The sequence below is a fragment of the Enhydra lutris genome, unplaced genomic scaffold, assembly GCF_002288905.1.
Source record: "Enhydra lutris kenyoni isolate GAN:26980312 unplaced genomic scaffold, ASM228890v2 scaffoldscaffold31, whole genome shotgun sequence".
Lineage (NCBI taxonomy): Eukaryota > Metazoa > Chordata > Mammalia > Carnivora > Mustelidae > Enhydra > Enhydra lutris.
In genome coordinates, this window is record NW_019154115.1 from 2,849,128 (window position 1) to 2,869,449 (window position 20,322).

At 48.3% G+C, this 20,322-nt stretch overlaps 1 protein-coding gene across 2 annotated transcripts in view; it reads right to left on the reverse strand.

Moving 5' to 3' along the window:
• The window catches only part of LOC111153199 (AT-rich interaction domain 3B), a 53,141-nt gene that overhangs the window by 10,723 nt on the left and 22,096 nt on the right, over positions 1 to 20,322 (reverse strand). For both annotated transcript variants that reach the window (XM_022512070.1, XM_022512071.1), the window contains exons 3-4: positions 9,461 to 9,532; positions 9,183 to 9,255 (exon numbers count right to left, since the gene is read on the reverse strand). In XM_022512070.1, the coding sequence (XP_022367778.1) occupies positions 9,183 to 9,255; positions 9,461 to 9,532 (145 nt within the window). The remainder of the gene's footprint in view (positions 1 to 9,182; positions 9,256 to 9,460; positions 9,533 to 20,322) is intronic.

Here is a 20,322-nt window from a genome sequence, read left to right on the forward strand (position 1 = left end):
AGTAATCACTGGACTGTCTAGTTATCTGAGGTGGTTTCTCTGAAAGATAATAATGTTATAGCTGTAGAAATTTCATGAAAAAAAATGCCCCTTTTTATAGTCGTAGAATGTGACTGCATAAGGCTGAGAACTGCTTCGGAGGGGGAAACAGGCAGGTAGGGGGGCTGAGAAGATAAGGAAGGTTTCGGAAAGTGGCATTTGAAGTCAAGGCTGTAAATCTAACCAAAAGTGACTTCCTCCCAGCCCCTCTGGGGAGAAAGCACAGGTTTGGGGTACAAGGCACCAGGTGGTGGCCCCCACAGTCCCGCTCTGTGGTCCAGCCAGGCACCCTGGTTCAGAGATCAGTGGATAAGGAGACTGGGCGTGTTCTTCCCAGAACTTGGCCCTCTGCAAAACTGCTAAAAATAGCTCCCAGGGCAGGAGGCCACCCGGGGGGCTGTCAGAAACAAAGCCGAGACTGTTCTGAGTGCTAACTCGAGATGGTGGTATGGTTTTCTCACACTACCCAGAAAATCCAGGAAAAAAAACCTGCCCTGGCTTCAATTCTGAAAACCAAGAAAGAGGCTGGATCCTCAGGCCAGTCTGTCTGTAGTCTGCTCTGTGCCTAACGGACCTGGCACCTATCTCCTTTGTCCCAAGGAGACTCAGTTATGAAAGGGGCAGGAGCAGGCAGAGGAGGACTTTTAAAAGCTGAGTTTACCTTCTGAACAAGAAAGGGAACCAATATATCATACAGGGTGTTAGGGATGAGGGATCGACACATTTAGGTCTCAGTTTCCCCATCTGTGAAATGAGGAATTTGGACTAAATGACTTTCAGTCCCATGAGTCTATGAATAAAAACTTAAAACAAAAACTGATAGTCGTGATTATTACTGAAGGGAGGGGGACTTGGTTTTAGGAGCTTGCCTGAATTATGGAATAATGTTGCCAAGTGATATTGAAATGGACAGTTTAGGAACTTATTCTAGGAAGGCCGCTGTGTGGCCACAGTGGGCCTCTTTCCCCAACCCTGAGGGAAGAGGGGCATCTCTGGCCTGCTCTCTGGGCTCGACTGCATCTTCCTCTAAGGAGGTTCTTCATCTGAGAGGTGACAGTTCTCTGTCCCCAGTAAATACAAAAGCCTCCTGCGAAGAACCAGGAAGGAGGCAAGCAGCCACTGCAGAGCACGCTTTGTGGGTCACTGGTGTTGGCGCTGCGGGAGGCTGAGTCTCCGCCCCCCATCGCGCCTGGGGAGGGGGGCGGTGTGTGAGCACCTGATGGGGGCCGCCTGCGTACTGTCAGTCACTGCTATCAAAGCGGGAGCTAGGATCGAGGGTAATTAATCATGCTCCTTCTGACAGGAATCCAGGGCCTTATCTGTACCCCAAGAAATGCCACTGGTCTCTAGTTCCCTCCTCAATAAAAGAGACTGACAGTTCCAACAAAGAGCGCCCTTATCAGATTTCAGCCAGGGAGCCTGAGGCAGCCCGAGGGACAGTGTAGAAAAGGCTTTTATGAGGGCCAGGGACCCTCATAGCAAGGCTGTGGGGCTCCTGGGGCTTTAACCCTTGGGTGGTGGGAATGCCGCAGGGCACTGGCACTCGCCAGGCCAAAGCTGTCATCAGAAGTTTCCAGCCAGATGAAGCCAAACAAAAAAATATCCTGCTCCCTGGCACTTTGCTCTCCTTCCTGCCACTCAGACTGCAGAGACAGAGCTAGGGCAGGGGTGAGGGCAGATGGAGGAGATGGCCTCCTTGGGCAACGGAGGCAAAGATGGGAGATGGCAGGAGTGTGGGAGGGAGGGTCACTTTCTCCCCACCACAGAGAATAGGCCCATTCCAATGAGACCAGACGCCAACTGGGGGGCACGGACTCCAGACAGAGTCACACAGCTGCCTTCCTGCCCACTGATCAGGGGTGAGGGCCCAGGACCCAGGACATGGCCCTGCCAACGACCCTCGCTGCTTTTTCTTGGCTTTAAAAAAGATCATTAATCATTTCCACTGCCTGTCAAGAGAGCTGGGCAGCTGAGTGGAGAGCCTGGAAGAGTTAAGATCCATGTGAAGCAGGGAATGTGCACAGACAGACAGGCTTCCTGTTCATTCTTCTGCATATTAATTCTTGCCCTGCTCTGGTCCTGCTGCCCAGGAACAGGCAGAGAAATGACTGGTGATTTTCCTCCTGTTTACGTAGAAAATACCTCATACTAGGAAACCGGGCAGCCGCGCCAGGCAGCGTGCAGTGCAGTGTAGTGTAGTCGACTGCTCCACAAACAGAGCAGAGGCAAGAGGCACAGTACCCCAGTTTGCGCTGACAGGTGTCTTGAAGCCTTCTGCCTCTGATTTCCCACGGAGCAGGTCTGACAGATACCTGCTACAGTGCACGAAGCTGAAGGTCACAGCTCGTTTACTTCTGCGGACACCCCTATAACCACTCCTCAGATCAAAATACACCAGGTCTCCAGCGCTGCAGGAAATTCTCATGCCCCCTCCCAATCAAAATGCATCCCCCACCTCTTCCCTCCTAGGCGGCAGCCCTTATCCTGACCTGTATCACCGCAGGTGATTTTCTTCAACTTTGTGTACGTGTAACCATGGCAGACCTCCTCTCTTGTGTCCGGCTTCTTTTGTTCGACATTAGGTCTGTGAGAGCAGCAGTTCATTCCTCTTTACTGCGTGCACAATTCCCTACAGGACTGTGCCACCGTTTGTCCATCCACCGCTGAGGGACACTGGGGTTCTTTCCAGTTTGGGTTCTAATGAACAGTACTGCTCTGAAGACTCCTGAGACGTCTTTCAGTGAACGCAGCATTCATTTCTGTTGCGTATACGCCCAGCAGTGGAGTCGCTGGGTATCAGGGCCGGCCTATGTTTAGCTGTAGTAAATCCTTCCAGGTACATTTCCAAAGTGCTCGTGCCCATTTATACTCCTAGCAGCCATGCGTGGGAGCACTGGCCGTACCACAACCTGAGAGGTTCCCTTTAAACTCCTCACTCTTCTTGATACTCTAGCTCAGACTAATTGCTTTAGGTGAAGGTCAATGTTAAACACTGTGTTCTCCTATGGCTAGTAATCAAATGAAGATTAGGGCTGTGTTGTCTCTTTGCTTAAAAACTCTGTTCGGGGGCGCCTGGGTGGCTCAGTGGGTTAAAGCCTCTGCCTTCGGCTCAGGTCATGATTCCAGGGTCCTGGGATCGAGCCCCGCATTGGGCTCTCTGCTCAGCGGGAGCCTGCTCCCCGCGCACCGCCGCCTACTTGTGATCTCTGTCAATTAAATAAAATCTTAAATCTTAAGATCTTAAATCTTAAAACAAACAAAAACCAACCCTGTACAGAGAAGTTGGCCAAGGAGTTAGGAGGAGGTGAACCACTGGGTTTTTTCTGCTTTGACTGCTGCTGATCAACAGACCTGGCTAGTGTCTCTAGGAGTGGTGGCAAAAAGTTGATGGGGAAAGGCACAACAACTCCAGGGCCTAGGATAGTGTGCCTAGGAAAGCTACAACAACCCAGCAGGCCTAGGGAGCGCATGGCTGTCCTCTACTGTCAAACCACAGCACTAGCTTCACCACAAGTGTAAGTGTAACCAAACCCTGGCTTTAGACTTTTTGTGCACCAACCCTGAGGTACTAAATATTAGTTCATCTGGAACAAAAAAGGCAGAACTATCAATTCCGTTTTACCAAGCGCTAAAAGTATCAAAGTATCAATAAAAGATTGCGGGGGGGGGGGGGGGGGGCACCTGGGTGGCTCAGGTCACGATCTCGGGGTCCTGAGATTGAGCCCCACGCTGGGCTCCCGGCACAGTGAGGGATCTGCTTCTCCCCTTCCTCTCCCTCTGCCCCTCTCCCCAGCTCATGCTCTCTTTCTCTCTCAAATAAATAAAATCTTAAAAAAAAAAAAAAAAAGATTTGAAGCCAAAGGGGCTGAATTTAATGACAAAATTGGGCTCTTCAAATTAATCATGTCTTCCAAAAACTAGGATCCCTTCCTGTTATCATGGATAACTGAACAGATATAGAGTATTAAATGACTATTACAAGTGGAAAAAAAGAAAAAAGCAGTGTATCAACAGTAGTTGGAACACGTGGGGAGAGAAAAAGACCTGGCCTCAGACAAAGGCTAATTGTGAGACAAAGATTTGCATTTTAGACTTTCATTTGGGGATAAAGTTCGAAAATGAAGCCCCAAAGCCTATTTCATCTGACAAAGCCAACATATTTTAGTCTATCAGGAAGAGTGTCTATGGCACAGACCATTTACTTCAAGATACAAAGAATATATGAGAAACTGCCTCCACCAAAAGGCAAAGCAATATATGTCATGGACGTTTCCTTGCCTGAGATGGATAGATAAGCACACAACAGAAGGAAAAACACTCAAATTGCACTTTGGGGCAGACCAAACCCTTTTCCCACAGTAAATTCTTTGTATATACACATCAAGAACAGATCCAACAATCCATTTGGGAAAACCAAGGTCAGTTTGCAGCCTTGAATAGAACTAGTGGGGGAAAGAGGGCAGCTCTCTGGGTGAGGTCTTGACAAGACTTGTCCTCTGTGTCACTAGGCAGTTCATTCACTGGTGTGTCCAGCTGGGGCAGGGAGAAGGTGCTCTAGCAGCGCGCACGACGTGTCAGAGCTTCCACCCCTGTGCCCCCGCCCCCACCCCATCCTGCCTGACAGATGGCAGCCTCCGCGCCACTGTGAACAGTCACATCTGCCCTTCCCTGAGAGCTAGCCTCACCCTGAGATGAAGACTCCTCTTCCATGAAGAGTTCTACATCTGTGTTAATCGGCCAGATGCTGGCAGACCCTACTAGACACCCCACTGTGGAGGCAGACCAGCATTCTCCACAGGGCTCAGAAGGCTGAAGGAGAGACAAGGCTGCCCACTGTCTGAACAGGAAGTGACAGAGCTGCTGGCACTAGGGACCAGTTTCTCAAGGGCAGGAGAGGGAAAGAGCACTGGCCCGGGAGTTAGGGGGAAAATGCTGAATCGGCTCTGTGGCCTTAGCCTAGTCCCTTAACCTGGTGAACTTTGCTCTCTCTACCCCTTTAGAGCTGGAGCTGTGGGGAGGAGATTGGAAAATGGGTTGACAGGGATCTCTAAAGTACACGGGATATTAAAAATAACAGCGAAATCAATTTCTTTCTGTTTCACAGCCTAGGGAACAAGAAAACAAGGTTTCTTTCTCACTGATGAAGAATGGAATTGTTTATAAGCCTCTGCTTATCAGACTTCCAAATTAGTCCCCCTCTGGCCTACCTAGATTGCCCCCTGGAGAATCTATCACAGAATGATATCTCAGAAACCACCCACAGTCAATTTAATTAGCCAGAGAATTTTATTTACAATAGTTCGGCTTTATTTTCGGCAAAGAAACGTGTGTGTATTTTCCACACACACATGTGTGCATGTGCACACGCAGCTAAAGGGAAGCCAGAAGGGGCATCAGAACTCTGAAATCTCACCAATCCTTCCAGACAACATGGGGTGGGGAGGGGGAGAAACAAAAGCAACTAGTTGAGTTCAGTGTGGCTTAGACAAGGAAAGGGGAGAAGCACTTGGTCTTGGGGGTCCTTGGTATGGTTTATACATAACTGTTTGGATAGAATTGCTAGAGGGGCTTCTCTTCTCTTTTTGATCACTGAAGGTGGCTCATTATCTGTTGGAAGCTCAAAAGACACAGTCATGGATGTAATACAGAACTTGGAAGAAATTTCCAGATTAATTCTAATTGAACCCTCTCATTTTACATATAAGGAAACTGTGGTCCCCAGAAGCAGGATTTGCTCCAGATCATGGAGATTTGGGTGGGGGGGATGTGAGCCCAGCTTTGTACCCAGTCCACAGCACTTTCCCTGGCTATCTGCCTCCCCAAGGGGCTGTGCCTGGGCCTCTTCTCAGGCTCCTTCTAGGGCAGCTTGCTCTGCTGGTGGGGGGGAGGGGGTCATCAGGGTGGGAGTCACCCTGGTCTGGCCCAGAAACCAAGGTGCCTGGAGCCGAAAGGCCCATCTGTTGCAGTCAATTCACTCAAACATGTTAACAAGCAAAGGAGACCCTGCACAAAGCAGCAGTTACAGCCTGGCCCTCTCCCACTGGACAGCCGTTTCACCACCTGCAGCTGCGGCTGCTGGGGCAGCCTGCCGACCACTGCCTCCGACCACTGCCTCTCTGCGGTGCAGCCTGCAGTGTCAAAGCTGCCCGACCCCACTCCCGGCCCAGGCAGGAGTCACCAGGCCTCTGAAACTCAGGCTGTTTTCAGTGGCTCCTGTGAAATCTACGTTTCTCCTTCCCGTTGGCTGTGGAGGAGTCGTCGCTGGCCTGCTACCGGCATCTCTGAGGCTTTTCCTCGGACCCAACTAATGACATCTGGCTCCTGAGTGCCGCAGACACTCCAATTCGGGGATGAAGAATCAATCACCCGTGTCCAGGGGCCCTCGAGCTCACCACTGTGTGAAGAGCAAAGACAGCAAGCTTCCCAGGAATACAACTTTGATCTGCTCACAGCCCTCTCGAGCGCCCCCTCTAGGCTAGACCATTAGATGCGGGTTTCCAGGGAGGAGATCCCCTCCAGCCCTCCTCGGTGCCTCCCTCTCCCCTCTCTACTGCACGTGTGCGTGCGCGCACACACACTGTTTGCCACAGCAAGCTTCCAGAAGGCCCAGCATTGGCAATACTCGCCGTATTCTATGGGCACAGACTAGTGCTAACTTCTTGGCCAAACATGGCTCTCCACGGTGGTGTGCCAGCTGACTCAGCCAGGCCACAGACAAGGGTTCTGCCAGCTGGGCCCGGGCCACGGGCAACCATGCTTCTGCTGCCACCTGGGTGGGTCCCCCACTCCTGGTACCTCCTACTAGAAGTGCAGCTCTTCTCAGAGGCCTCCCCTGTGCTGCAGCCCAGGACAGGGTCCCAGCACCCACTCTTCTGGCACTCAGCCATGGGAGGGGTGCTGGTGATACTGCTCAGCACAGGCCCCCGCTGCCCTCAGGTCCTGCTACCAGGGTGGAGGGAAGATGATTTACAGAAAGAATTTCTCTCCAAAGTAAATTTTAGACCTTCATCCTCTTTCCCATCCTTCCATAGTAGTGGTTCTTAATGGGGGGTGGGGGATGGGTGTGACTTTGTCCTCCAGGGGACGTTTACTCTATCTAGAGATATTCTGGGTTATCACGATTGGGACGTGTCCCTACAACAAAGGACTGTCCAGTCCCCAAAGTAAATATGCTGAGGCTGAGAAACCTTGTATTCGGATAACTAACAAATAGTAAAACGGACTCCTCTGTTCCTACGGGTGATGCCAGCAAACAGTGAAATACCTAGCTTACATGCTGAGGACAGAACAAGATCTGTCGCGGCGATCAAAGGGAGTCCCTTATTCCCGCTTTGGGGTCACTCAGAAACACACTCGACAGCAGTCTGGCAGTGCCCGGCCGCCGCGGAGTGGCCGGCTTGTCCACACACGCTGCTTTTTGGTGCTGATTTCCAGTTACAGGGTGGCTATCTAAAGAGAGCCAGCTCAGGGCCTGCTGAGTAAGGAAAGCCTATAGGACTGTTCAGACGGCCAACACCTCTTGAGCACCTCCCAGTCTGGTGCTGTGCTAGCACTGCGGGTGCAAAGAACTAACCGAGTGGCTGTCCTCAAGGAGCGCCTAGTCTAGTGGGGACACAGAGTAGTAAACAAATCATTTCCGAGATTCACTCTTGGCTAATGGAAATCTAACTTCCATTTTCCTTTCAAAAAAAAATCCTTCTGGGAAGGGAGATAACAATAAAGTAGAGAATGAAGCAGTGGAGCCACACTGCTGATTAAAATCTATATTGCTATGGCAGCCCCTCTGAGACGAGATCAGCTCCTGGGTTTGCACCAGCTGGGCTTGTGGAGCTTGTAAATAATTAAAAGGTAATTGGAAGGGAGACCAAAGTATTAAGTGGATTTTTTGCTCTCAGGGCAACCAGGGAGTTTCACGGCTGCTGGTCACATTATCTTTCAGGATTATATTCTTGTTTTTTACTGACACACGCAGCTCCAGATAGCAGTTGGGGGAGTAAACTAATTAGGCTGCTTAGACTGCTCTGAGAAGCCTGGTGATGGGAGGACACGGAGATGCAAAACTTTCAGTCGTCCTTGTAAGCAAACCAGCTCCTGGCATGCTACTAGGACAGCAGTGAGGCTTTAGAAGGTAAAGGAAGAGGAAGGGGTGGGAGAGAAAGGAGTTCACACAGAATAATACCTGCTGGGGGCTGCCTTTAGAGCTCAGCCTAAGAGGAAGAGGAGGATTTCAGTCCCAGATCCCAATAAAGGAGCTGACACAGAAGCCAAGGAAAGCAGGGTCCCAGGCAAGAGGCTGGTGGGAACAGCTCTCTCTTGTGTCCTAAGGGTGATGAGGGTGGAGCTATGCAGGTTGCTGTGGACCTTCTCCTAGAGAGGCTGGGTTTCTGGCCATGCTTCCTGAGGGCTGACCTGGCTGGTGAACCCACGGCTATGACAGGATATAAAGCCAGGAAGTTGAGTCACTGGGGCTCAAGACTCAGTCACGCTAGAGTCCAACGTGGAGATGGTTGGGGAACGGGGGGGTGTGGAAGTGAGAAAGAGAGACGGGCGGAGAAGTGGGAAGGTGCATTATAAAGCAGATGCCCACGTACCCTACAAAATGCAGGAACGCCCCAACCGAGACAGGGGGGGCAAAAACCAAAGAGCCGACGGGTAAGGAAAAAAGAGTTAGCCTTCCCTTTTCATGGATCATCTCAAACCCTCTCACCAAATCCTGAGGGACGTCCAGCCTTTTCTTGACCTTTCTCAGTCTCTGTGAGACTAGGTACACCAACACGAAACCCCCCATACTAGTTTAAAGTGATGTCTAAGGTTGCTAGAAGGCTAAAGAAAAAGTACCTCTGAATTTGAAATACCTCCTAGAGACCAGTTAATCAGAAGAGAGCATCACAAATAAGGGAGAACAAAATTTGGATGGATAATTCCATTCATTTTCTGCCAGGGCCCTCTCTGCCCATTTCGATCTCATTGTCTGCCAATTCCTCTGCTAAGGCCAGAATCAATAATCAGGAAATGCTTCTTGTTCTCCTGGGCTAAGTAAGACGCTGGCACTCTGCACGGAGGATGGCTAACAGTGACTTGCGCACAGTAGGCACTCAATTAATATTCACTGAGTTGAAAAACTGAGTAGACTGCACACTCACCCCTCTTCTGCATAAAGACGAAGAGGTCATCCAGGAACTCTTTCCTTTCCGGATCACCGTCCAGTTCATACAGCTGCAATCACGGTCCCCCCAGAAAAAAAACACAGTGAAAAATTCCAACTAATGCAGGAAGTCTCACACCAGAGATACACAACCTTCTCTCTGTATGGCAACAGATGTGACTCACAGGCCACTCCTGTCCTTACTCCTTGGGGATCAGATACAACAACCCACTGCAGAACTGCCCCTTTTGTTATCACAAAGGAAACATTACAGACCTTGGCAAAATCTCGAGAGATCTCTCTTCCCCGGCCTCCATCAGCATCATCACTCCAGGCCAAACCACCATTCTGAAGGGGAACAAAGCACAGAGTTCAGAAGGGAACAGGACAGAGTGGCAGAGAGAGGGGCAATCATTCAGGGCAAAGACGAAGACCTTCAGCAACTGTGCTATCCTGGGCTTAGACCATAAAAGACTGCTTGGCTGACTGCCTCTGCCACTCCTATGGGACAGCTTCTTCTTTTGCTTTCAGTTACATTCCAAAATAAGAGGGAGTCAGGTCGAAGAATCACATCCATTTGTTGGAGGAGGGTGGGTGTTATTTATCCTTGATAATCCTGGAAGACAAGGCCACGGAGGCCCAACTTTCGGAGAACCTACTCATCCCTAGCCGATCTTCCAGAAACCATCACTCTGAGCTGTACTTCTTAGGTTCTATACAGTATATGCATTTGTATGACTTTTATGGTGTGCTTAGATGCTAAACGGTATGTTATAATGACACCTAGCCCAGCTTCCGTGATGACACGATAAATGGCGGGCAAAGTGTCCCGGGAGCAGGACACAGGTCCTGAAGTTCTGGTCTCTTGGCCAAGCCTCCCCACTAGAAGCCGTAAGTCTAGAGAGAGGATGGTCCTCAGAGGCTGATATTCTTCCCACGGTACAGAGACTGTGCCTCTGAGGTGAAATGCATTTCCATTAGAGAAATAATGAAAACCTAATGCTAATTTAATTGATTAGGTTAAACCAACACCACTCAGCCAAATAGGAGCAAATGGCAAATATGCCTTTGTTTATGTTCTTGGGACCTGCCTCCTGCCTTTATTCAGTTGGGTAACTCTTACTCCTCGGATTAGGTAACATCTTCTGGGGGAAACCTTCCCCTCACTCCTGGCGTACTAAGCACTCTGGAAGCAATCTCTGTATATTTTGAGTTTAGAACTTAACATATTTTGGAATTATCCATCATCCTCACCACATTGTAAGCTCAAGAACAAAAGTGTCTCATCCATGCTTGTACCCCAGCATAGAGCACACCGCCTGGCACTTAACAGGCCCCAGTAAATGCTTGATGAACTATATAACATTGCTAAAAGGCAGTAACTGGCTATTTGTATCAATTAAGCACCTCTTCTAAAAATACACACATCGGGGCGCCCCGGTGGCTCAGTAGGTTAAAGCCTCTGCCTTCGGCTCAGGTCATGGTCCCAGGGTCCTGGGATCGAGCCCTGCATCGGGCTCTCTGCTCAGCAGGAAGCCTGCTTCCTCCTCTCTCTCTGCCTGCCTCTCTGCCTGCCTCTCTGCCTACTTGTGATCTCGGTCAAATAAATAAATAAAATCTTAAAAAAAATAAAAAAATAAAATAAAAATACACACATCTACTGTACAGAAGAGTCAAAAAGGCTCTCTGCTAGTGGGGAACATGAACTGACAGTATAAGTCTGCTGTTCATTTCTGCCATGCTGGTCAGCGGAGGACCCCAAAGACGGGACTGGACGCATGGAGCCCGTCACTCTCTCATTTCTCCCCCCAGGACCACAGGCGCATGTGCAAATAGTTGGGGAGGGGCCTCTGGGGATGGGGAGCAGAGGTTTCTTGGGAGGACATTCTTTGGACTGCACAGGGATTGTGTTGTAAAATCTTGTCAATAAAACAAAAGCCTCATCTAATTCCCTTCTTCCTAGCTCCCCCTCTAATCAAAGCTTGCCTGAAAGCAGGAGGTTATTATTCAGTCATATTTTGGAACCATACTTTGCTTCCCCTACTCAAAGAGGGCTCTGAGATGCAGACCTACTTTCTGATAGCAATTACACAGGGAGGTAAGCGTAACCAAGAAGAACTGACACTCTGTCAGCTGAAATGAAACAGGCTAGACCAAACTGTTTCCCTACTTATCTCGTAAAAGATGTGTGTGAGGAAGTGCTCAGTAAATGCTATCTAAGTGCACTCATCATCTCCCCGGGCAGACGCCGCCAGAGATCTCCCTACAGCTCTTCAGCTCAGGGAGGCCAATAACCAAGCAGGAGAAACACTATTAAACAAAACAAAACAAAAGAATAAAGAAAAAGGCTAAGATTCACCCCCACACTGTAATTACAGTGAACAGAAATCTGGTGTCATCTGGTGGCAACTAGCACAATGAATAATCAAGATGAATTATGCCTGTCAGGTCAGCAAAACCAGACAGAGTTACAGTCCCCCTTTCAAAGGATGCAGGAGGTTACCCTAATGCCACTGATTTTGTTTGAGCCAGTAATTCCTGCTGGAAAGTCAATTATCCCGGGAGCCCCTATCGGCTGAAAGACATTTAATGGGGGATCACTACCGCTTCTGTTATGTCAGCTGTTTACTGCGGCAGCTCAATTCCCAGCTCTCTTTAGCTGGGGATCTGAAGCAGATTCTGTTCACAGGCGGTTTCTTTCTCTATAGGTCACCAAGAGAGATGAAAACACAGTTTTTTGCTAATTACAAGTAACTTCCAGGCACTCAGAGCTTTCTCAGAAATGCTTTAACACTCAGCCGGGTGGGGAGGGCGGAATCCACAACCCAGAACCCAGACAGGGCTTCCCACAGCAGGAGACGAGCGTCAAAACAAGCACACCAGTGCAACCACCATGTGACTACGTGTGAAAATAAACACCCATGTGTGAGGGCCCAGCTCTGGAACAGAGAAGAATGCCCTGGGGGGTGGGGAGGGGGCCTGGGGACCAGCAGGACCCCTTGGCCTTCTCCAGCTCTGCTCAAATGGAATCAGAACCTGAGCAGCGGGAGGGTCGGACTTGGCACTAGCTATGGCCTGCTAAATAGGAAACACTTAAAAATCTGCTTAGTGACAGGATTTTAGCATAAAGCACCCTTGGCTCAGTGACCGCAGAGGACGGGGAGATTTGCCAGAACAGGATGGAAAGAGGGCATCCAACTCTTTGGGCAATCCTACGGTTCGACCCATTCCACAGACAGGAATTTTAGTGATGATTTAAAGAAAACACAGGGCAAGAGTTTCCCAGGAGTGGAGGTGTTCTCTTTTGTCCAAGGAAAGGATGGGCCATTACTTCATCTAAAATACTCAGCTGGGGTTGGTGGGGAAATGTCCACTCTCTGTGCATTATTCTCTTTGTCTTGGGGCAGTTAAACCCTGCTTCACAGGATTTTCTAGCTGAAGTGAGAGTAATTCCTGGACCTGCCCACCCTTTACAGTCCTGCTGGAATGCTGCTTCCCCCCTAGGAAGCCTCCCGCCTCTGCCCACCGGGCAGAATCCACGCCTTTCTCCTCTGGGCTGTCACCTGGTGTGCTGGCGACTTGTGCCCCCGCCTCTGTCCCGTCTGTGCCCGTCTGTGCCCATCGGGGTATCCCCAGCCCCCAGCACATAGAAAGTGCAGACACATATACTGAAAGGCAGTGACCTCCAACCCTACAATGCCTCAGTTCTCCCTCCTTTTACAGGGAGGACTACAGGCTTCCATGGCTATCTTCTCGGTTCTTCTTCACTCCGACCAACTACTGCAGAACACAGCCCCCTTAGGCACCTGGAGTTTGTGCGCTGGTTTCTTAGCCTATCCCCAGGCTGTGGGTGTGACTGCTGGAAGCCCAGGGATGATTTATTTCTTGGATGCCAAGTGTGCCCGATGCAGACCATGGTGGGGAGGCAACTGGGGAGCGGTAGACGTGTGTGTGGGGAACACACGTCCAAAGGGAGCCAGCTCAACACTGTCGAGGGGTCCCCAAGAAAAGCATTTCAGTTTACAGCCCAGGGGAACAGGCTCTGTGACAGGGAGGCCAGCGGCAGCCAGTGCTCACTGACTGCCATTTACAACCTTCCCGGGCTCTCCTACTTGAGAACTCTCTTAACTGCTTTGATCTCACCAGGAGCTCACAGGAAACTGACAGTTTGCTCCCAAATACCTACCCAAGACTAGCTTTGGCTACTATGTCCACATTCAGCTTCTTTCCCCCAGGGAAGCCACAGTGTCGTGCCTTTAAATCCCTCAAAAATGGCAGCAAAAGAAGGCTGGGGGAAGGAGAGAGGGGAGCAGCAAGCTGATGTCTGTGTATCTCCTGTGCAGCAAGGCCTGGGCCAGGGGCTTAGCAGGCCTTTTCTCACTGAACTATGATTTAGAGGTGGGAGAACAGAGGCTCAAAGAGCAAACTGCTTAACTGGCCAGGGGTCACAGAGCTTCCAGGTGGCAGCACAGCATATAATGAACCCAGGTCTGGCTCTCTCTGTTACACCATTCTACCTGGTGGGCAGAGAGAACAGCACAAGGTGTTCTCACAGGGACATCAGGAAAGGAGAGAGGGAGGAGAAGAAAATCCTCCTGGCTACAGAACGCCTGCAATGCCAAGTCATGGCCCTCGCGTTCCTCTCAAAGGAAGATTCTTTTATTCCCAGATTCATCTCATTGGTGACATCTGGGAAGGCCAGCCAAGCAGGAAACCAGCCTTCACACATCATCAGCGGAGACTTATCTAGGGTGCTGGGGGATGCTGGAATAAAAATTGTTAACCTTTCACCACTACTTCCAAAACAGAACATCTGGGGCAGGATGGGCCCCCAGCTTCCCCCAGAGCTTCCCCCAAAGAGAAAGAGAGATAAGTAGGTTTTGCTCTGGGAGGACTAGTGGAATATGGCACCTAGCACTACGACTCACTCATAAAAGGCCTTTGAAAACAATAAATCAGTCTAACCTGACAGCTTCTCAAAATTAACATAGTGCTTCCTCAATACCTCAACCCTGGAAGATCAAGAAGACAGAGGGGAAATGTATTCACTCCTTTAAAAATCTAAAAAGCTACCTTGTAGAAGAAGGGTGTTTTTTTTGTTGTTGTTGTTTTGTTTTGTTTTTCCTTTTCCTTTTCTCTGTAAAGCCCCGGAAGACAGAACTAGAGCCATGGGGCAGAATTTGCCAGGAGGACAATTTCAAGTGGACAGAAGAAGGACTTCTCTAACAATCCAAACGGTTCAGGGATGGAGGGGGCCTTCTCAGGAGGTGGGGGGGCAGGTTCCTGTCCCTGGAAGGCCATCCGTCTGGGATATCACGCTGCGGAGTCCAACATGAGACCGGGCTGGAGGAGAGGGCCTCTAGGGGCCCTTTCTGTCCTGAGAAGCAAAGACCCTGTGACAAATTCATTCAATGCTGATTTCCTGAGAACCCACACCAGGTAGAGCCTTGTGCAAGCTGCTGAGAATACCCCCATCCCCAAAAAAGTGATTCTCCCCCCTGGGAGTTTTACCGCATAGTTGGAAAAACAAGCCAGACACACACAGCATTTAATAGAGCAAGCCAAAGTGCCGAAACAAAGTGCCCAGGAGGTGGAAGAAAGGAGGGTGGCTCAGAGGTGGAGATAAAACCTGGAAGAATGGGCTGAGGGGAGATTTACAGTGTAAATGAGCATGGAATGGGGGGATAAACAGGGCGTGTTTTGACAGGGAGGATGCGAGTCTGAGTGGCTGAGGTGGAAACAGGCTGTGAGATGCCTTGAATACCACGAGAAAATTTAAACTCTGAACTGTGAACAGAGGGAGGCAGTGGATGTTTTCTGAACAGAAAAATAAATAATTAAACCAGTATTTTAGATGATTTTAATGACCTACCTTAGTTGGAGAGAATAGAATCTAAATATACAAACGTATGTAGATACTATTTGCATTAAGATTAAATGGGATTAAATCCCATTGAAAATGGGATTTTCACTTTTCAACTTTTCTTTATATTCATTCACATACATTTATTTGATCGCCTAGGATATACTAGATACTGTGAAGGGTTCTGAGGGAAAAAAGAACAAGCCAGTTACGAACCTCTGACCTTGTGGATCTTAATGGAAAGAAAGATGATTAAAAAACCAATTGCTTATTTTTTCTAGATTAACTTTGACTCATCTGTCAAGCCCCATCACTTGCTCTCCTGCCTCTCCCTTGCCTCCAATGAAGAAAATCTGGATTGCAATGAAATGACAGAATAATTTCGTGAACTAACACCTTCACAATATGTAGTCTTTCCAGTAAGGGAGCAGTATGACTCTTCATTTAACAACAGATACTTTGAATGGCCCTCAATAATGGCTTGCAATGTCCACATACTACTTTTGTAAACTGCACAGAAAACCAGAGAGGGAAAGCCAGCACCGGCACTGGCTGGCTGTGCCGAAGCCATGCAGAATCCAGGGTGGGGTGGGGGGGGCGGCAGGACCAGGGAGAAAGGACAGGATCTGTACTAAGAGGCCGAAAAGAGAAAGAGGATGAACGTGAATCTCATAATGAGAAAGGTATGTTCTGATGGAAAGGAAGAGACGCTGGGCAGGGAACCAAGCAGGAAGCCTTTGAGCACTAATGAAAATAGACCACTGTCTCTGGTCTGAGAGAGGGAGGGAGAGAGAATATCCCACAACCCTGGAAGAAGCCAGGTCATGGCAGCGGGCAGCGGCAAGAGCCAAGCTTCGAGGGAGGAGAAAGGGAGAAATCCAACCAGTGTTTCCTGACCCGAGAAGGCTATGTTGGGCCTTTCTTTTTACTGGGATTTGGGGAAAGGAAGGAAAAAAAAAAAAAAGGCACTACCAGACCACGCCTCCAAGATCTTAGGAGCCAGCACTACATTCCTTAGAGCCGTACCTCCCCAGAGACAGGAGCGCCTGACTTTAAAAGCAATTAAGTATCTAGGCTATTTTAGGATTACTCCTTGACCACCTGGAATATCTTATTAAAGCACAGCTCAGATGTCCAAAGCAATTTTAGTTCCCATTCCTCACTCCTCCCCAAGGCAAGAGTTAACCCTTTCCTTCAAACTGAAAGTACAGAGGCTAAGCTCCCAACTCCTCACTTGGGCTCCCCATATTTTTAAACCTCTAAGAAACCATCCTGTTCTTAGAACACCATCACACATACTGACAACCCTTATAAAGATTCTGGAGTATTCTCTGAAAACACAGAACAGTAAAGTGTTTCCGTTCTCTCTACTCTATAATCTAATAGATTCTGAACTCCAAGGTCAAGGATCTGGGCAAATTCCTGGGGCCTGAATCTCAAACTAGTCATTAGCAAAGGAACTAGACTTCAAAGGGGCTGATCTCAAACTCATGGATACTATTTAATTGCTTTGAGTATATGTGCTGCCGAAGAGAGCACCTATTTAATTGCTTTGAAATATAAAATGTAACCCAAGTATTTGGGCTGAATATTGCTGTTGTTACTACTGTTACTTTTTTTAAATAAGCAACCCATAAACTACCTTCTATTTGGCTAGACCCAGGCCCTACTGTAGGCATCACCTCTACCATACTGTGATTGCTCTGATGCTGGCCAGGCAGATGATGCTGTAACGTTCAAAGTCCAATTCCCAGATCTTAGTAGGAAGGAAAGAAAAACATCTTTACCCTCCCACCACTTTTAACCGATTCCAGGAGGTAATGAGACATGCACAAGGGGCTAATGGGCAGGATTATAGAAGAATCCTAAGAGGCGACTGGAGCCCCAGGAAGTAAAACAGATATTGTTATAAGCAACACTGTTGGACTACAAAACCCTCCTGATAAGATCAGGATTACTGCTCTTAGCTAAATGGCTCCGGCCTTGGAAGCACAGAGTTATAATTATCAGATGCACACCTTCCGCTGTCAGGTAACTTTAGCAGGAACTAGAAAGCGCCCCCCCACCCCCTTACTAGCAGCAAAGATCAATTCAAACTCAGTGGCTTGGAAAAAGAGGGAAGGGACACTTTTCTGATTAGGCAGTAGAAAGGAGGAAGTGTGGGGGAAGGGGGAGGACAGCAGTCCTACCTTCCCTGTCTAGGCACACAATCCCTCCCGGCCATAACCAAGAACACTGCCCAGAAATGGGGTGTTCCTACAAAAGGAGGAAGAAAAACTAAAGTGCAGTGTTGGTGAAGTGTTGTCTGCCGAAGAGTGAACCGGCTGGCCCAGCCAAGTCTAAGTCAGCCACAGAGCAAAATCCCAGCTCCTGCTCCCAGCAGAATTCCAGTAGGCAGCCCCGCTCACTCCACCCTGAGAGCTACCTGCCCCTGAACTCCCGAGGCCCTCCATTTAACCCCATAGAGCTCTGAGGGCCAGCGGCAGACAGCTGAGGAGAACACCTCATCTAACCTTCATCTGACAGAAGGGGAAACTGAGGTCTGAGGAGGTTAGGAAACTTACCCCAAGTCAGTGCTTCAGAAACTTGTTTCAAGAAAATTCACAAAACTTTTTTTTTTCAAGCTACATTTTTATAAAAGAATTATTTATTTTTGAGAGACAGAGAGAGGGAAAGAAGGAGCGAGGGTGCATGGGAGAGGGGAGCAGAGAGAGAGAGAAAGGGAGAGAGAATCTCAAGCAGGATCCCTGCTGAGCCCGACCGGGCTTGATCCCAGGACCCCAAGATCACGACCTGAGCTGAAACCAAGAGCAGGACACTTAACCAACTGTGCCACGACCTGAGCTGAAACCAAGAGCAGGACACTTAACCAACTGTGCCACCACAAATACATTTTTTTAAACAAAGGGTTTAATTTTTAACTCATCTCTACAGCCAACGTGGGGCTCAACTCACAACCCAAATGAATGTCAGTACCCAAAGAACAAGCTACGAGCATAAACTCAGGAGGATCACCGCAGGCTAAGTGGCGAATTGGGGGAAAGCAAATACTTAAAAGAAGGTGGGCTTCAAGTTCTAAAAATACGGTTCTATTAAAGGGACCCAGAAGGCAACAGAAACCATTTCCTAAAGACAGCAGTTTAATTTTAAGGTTCAAAAGGGTTATAGAAAAGTATATATTAAAAAGAAAAAAAGAGAGAGAGAGAGAGAGAGCGAGCGCCCCTTATGCATATTCAATTTTACAAATTAACCAAGCTTTGAAAAATGATAAGATTCAATAGTAACAAGGGTTGGGGGAGTGGGATCTCCCATACTCCCATAATGGAAATGTAAAATTGGTATATCTTTCCAGAGAGTCACTTGCCTCAAAATGCCCATCCTTATAAAAACAGCAGCAGGAACAACAGATCATAATTGGGAACTTATTATACGCCAGGCCCTGTTTCAGTATTTCACATGTATTAAACATTTAAACCTCAGCACAGTTCTGAGGGGCTACTATAAAGACACCCATTTTTCTTTTTTTTTTTTTAAAGATTTTATTTATTTATTTGACAGACAGAGATCACAAGTAGGCAGAGAGGCAGGCAGAGAGAGGAGGAAGTAGGCTCCCTGCTGAGCATAGAGCCCGATGTGGGGCTCGATCCCAGGACCCTGGGATCATGACCTGAGCTGAAGGCAGAGGCTTTAACCCACTGAGCCACCCAGGTGCCCCAAGACACCCATTTTTCAAACAAAAAAACCAAAGCACAAGGAAGGCTGCAAAGCAACTGAACAGAGGAGTTGAGAGGTAAACACAACTCTGCTTGTAACTGCGTCACTGTCCCCATTCTCCTCCTGATCTTGTAATTCTGTCCTATGAATCTACCCTAAGGAAATGACTAGAAATACAGGAGAGATTTATAATAGCAAAAAATTAGAAACAGCCCAGCTACCCGACATTAAGGCCAACAGGCAACATGTGAAGGTGCTATCTGTGGAAACAGAACACTTCTCAGCCAATCACAGAAAGCCCTGCTTTTGTGAACCACTGGGTCCCTACTTCACATCCTTCCCATTAATCCAGATGTAGTGAAGATCTACATATAAAAATGTAATCATAAAATTATAATAATATATATTTATAGCCCTGGGGAGAGGGGACCTTTTTAAATATGAGAGAAACCAAGAAGGGAAAGATCAATTGATTTAGCTACATCAAAATTTAAACTCCTACATGATGAAAGAATTAAAATATGAAAGACCAGCAACTGTGAAAAATTCTTGCCACATAAAAGACAAAGAGCCTTGGGGCGCCTGGGTCGCTCAGTGGCTTAAAGCCTCTGCCTTCAGCTCAGGTCATGATCCCAGGGTCCTAGCATCAAGCCCCACATCGGGCTCTCTGCTCAGTGGGGAGCCTGCTTCCTCCTCTCTCTCTGCCTGCCTCTCTGCCTACTTGTGATCTCTGTGTCAAATAAATACATAAAATCTTAAAAAAAAAAAGACAAAAAGCCTATGTGCAAGAGCTTTTACAGCTCAATAAAATAAGGTAACATAATAGACAAATGGGTAAAGGCAACAAAAGACAACAAACCAAACTCATGGAATATAGCAAAAGCAGGACTAAGAGGGAAGTTTACAGCAGTAAACACCTACATTAAAAAAGAAGATGTCGGGGCGCCTGGGTGGCTCAGTGGGTTGGGCCGCTGCCTTCAGCTCAGGTCATGATCTCAGGGTCCTGCGATCGAGTCCCGCATCGGGCTCTCTGCTCAGCAGGGAGCCTGCTTCCCTCTCTCTCTCTCTGCCTGCCTTTCTACTTGTGATCTCTGTCTGTCAAATAAATAAATAAAATCTTAAAAAAAAAAAAAAAAAAAAAGAAGATGTCAAACGACCTAACTCTACACATCAAAGAACTAGACAAGGAAGAACAAACTAAGCCCAAAGTTAGCCGAAGGAAGGAAATAATCAAAATTAGTAGAACAGAAATAAATATGACAGACACTAGAAAAACAACATCAACAAAACAGGTTTTGTTTTTTTTTTTAAGATTTTATTTGTTTATTTGACACACAGAGAGAGATCACATGTAGGCGGAGAGGCAGGCAGAGAGAGAGAGAGAGAGAGAGAGAGAGAGGAGGAAGCAGGCTCCCCACTGAGCAGAGAGCCCGATGCGGGGCTCGATCCCAGGACCCTGAGATCATGACCTGGGCTGAAGGCAGAGGCTTTAACCCTTAGAGCCACCCAGGCGCCCCCTAACAGTTGGTTTTTTGAAAAGGTAACAAAATTGTCAAAACTC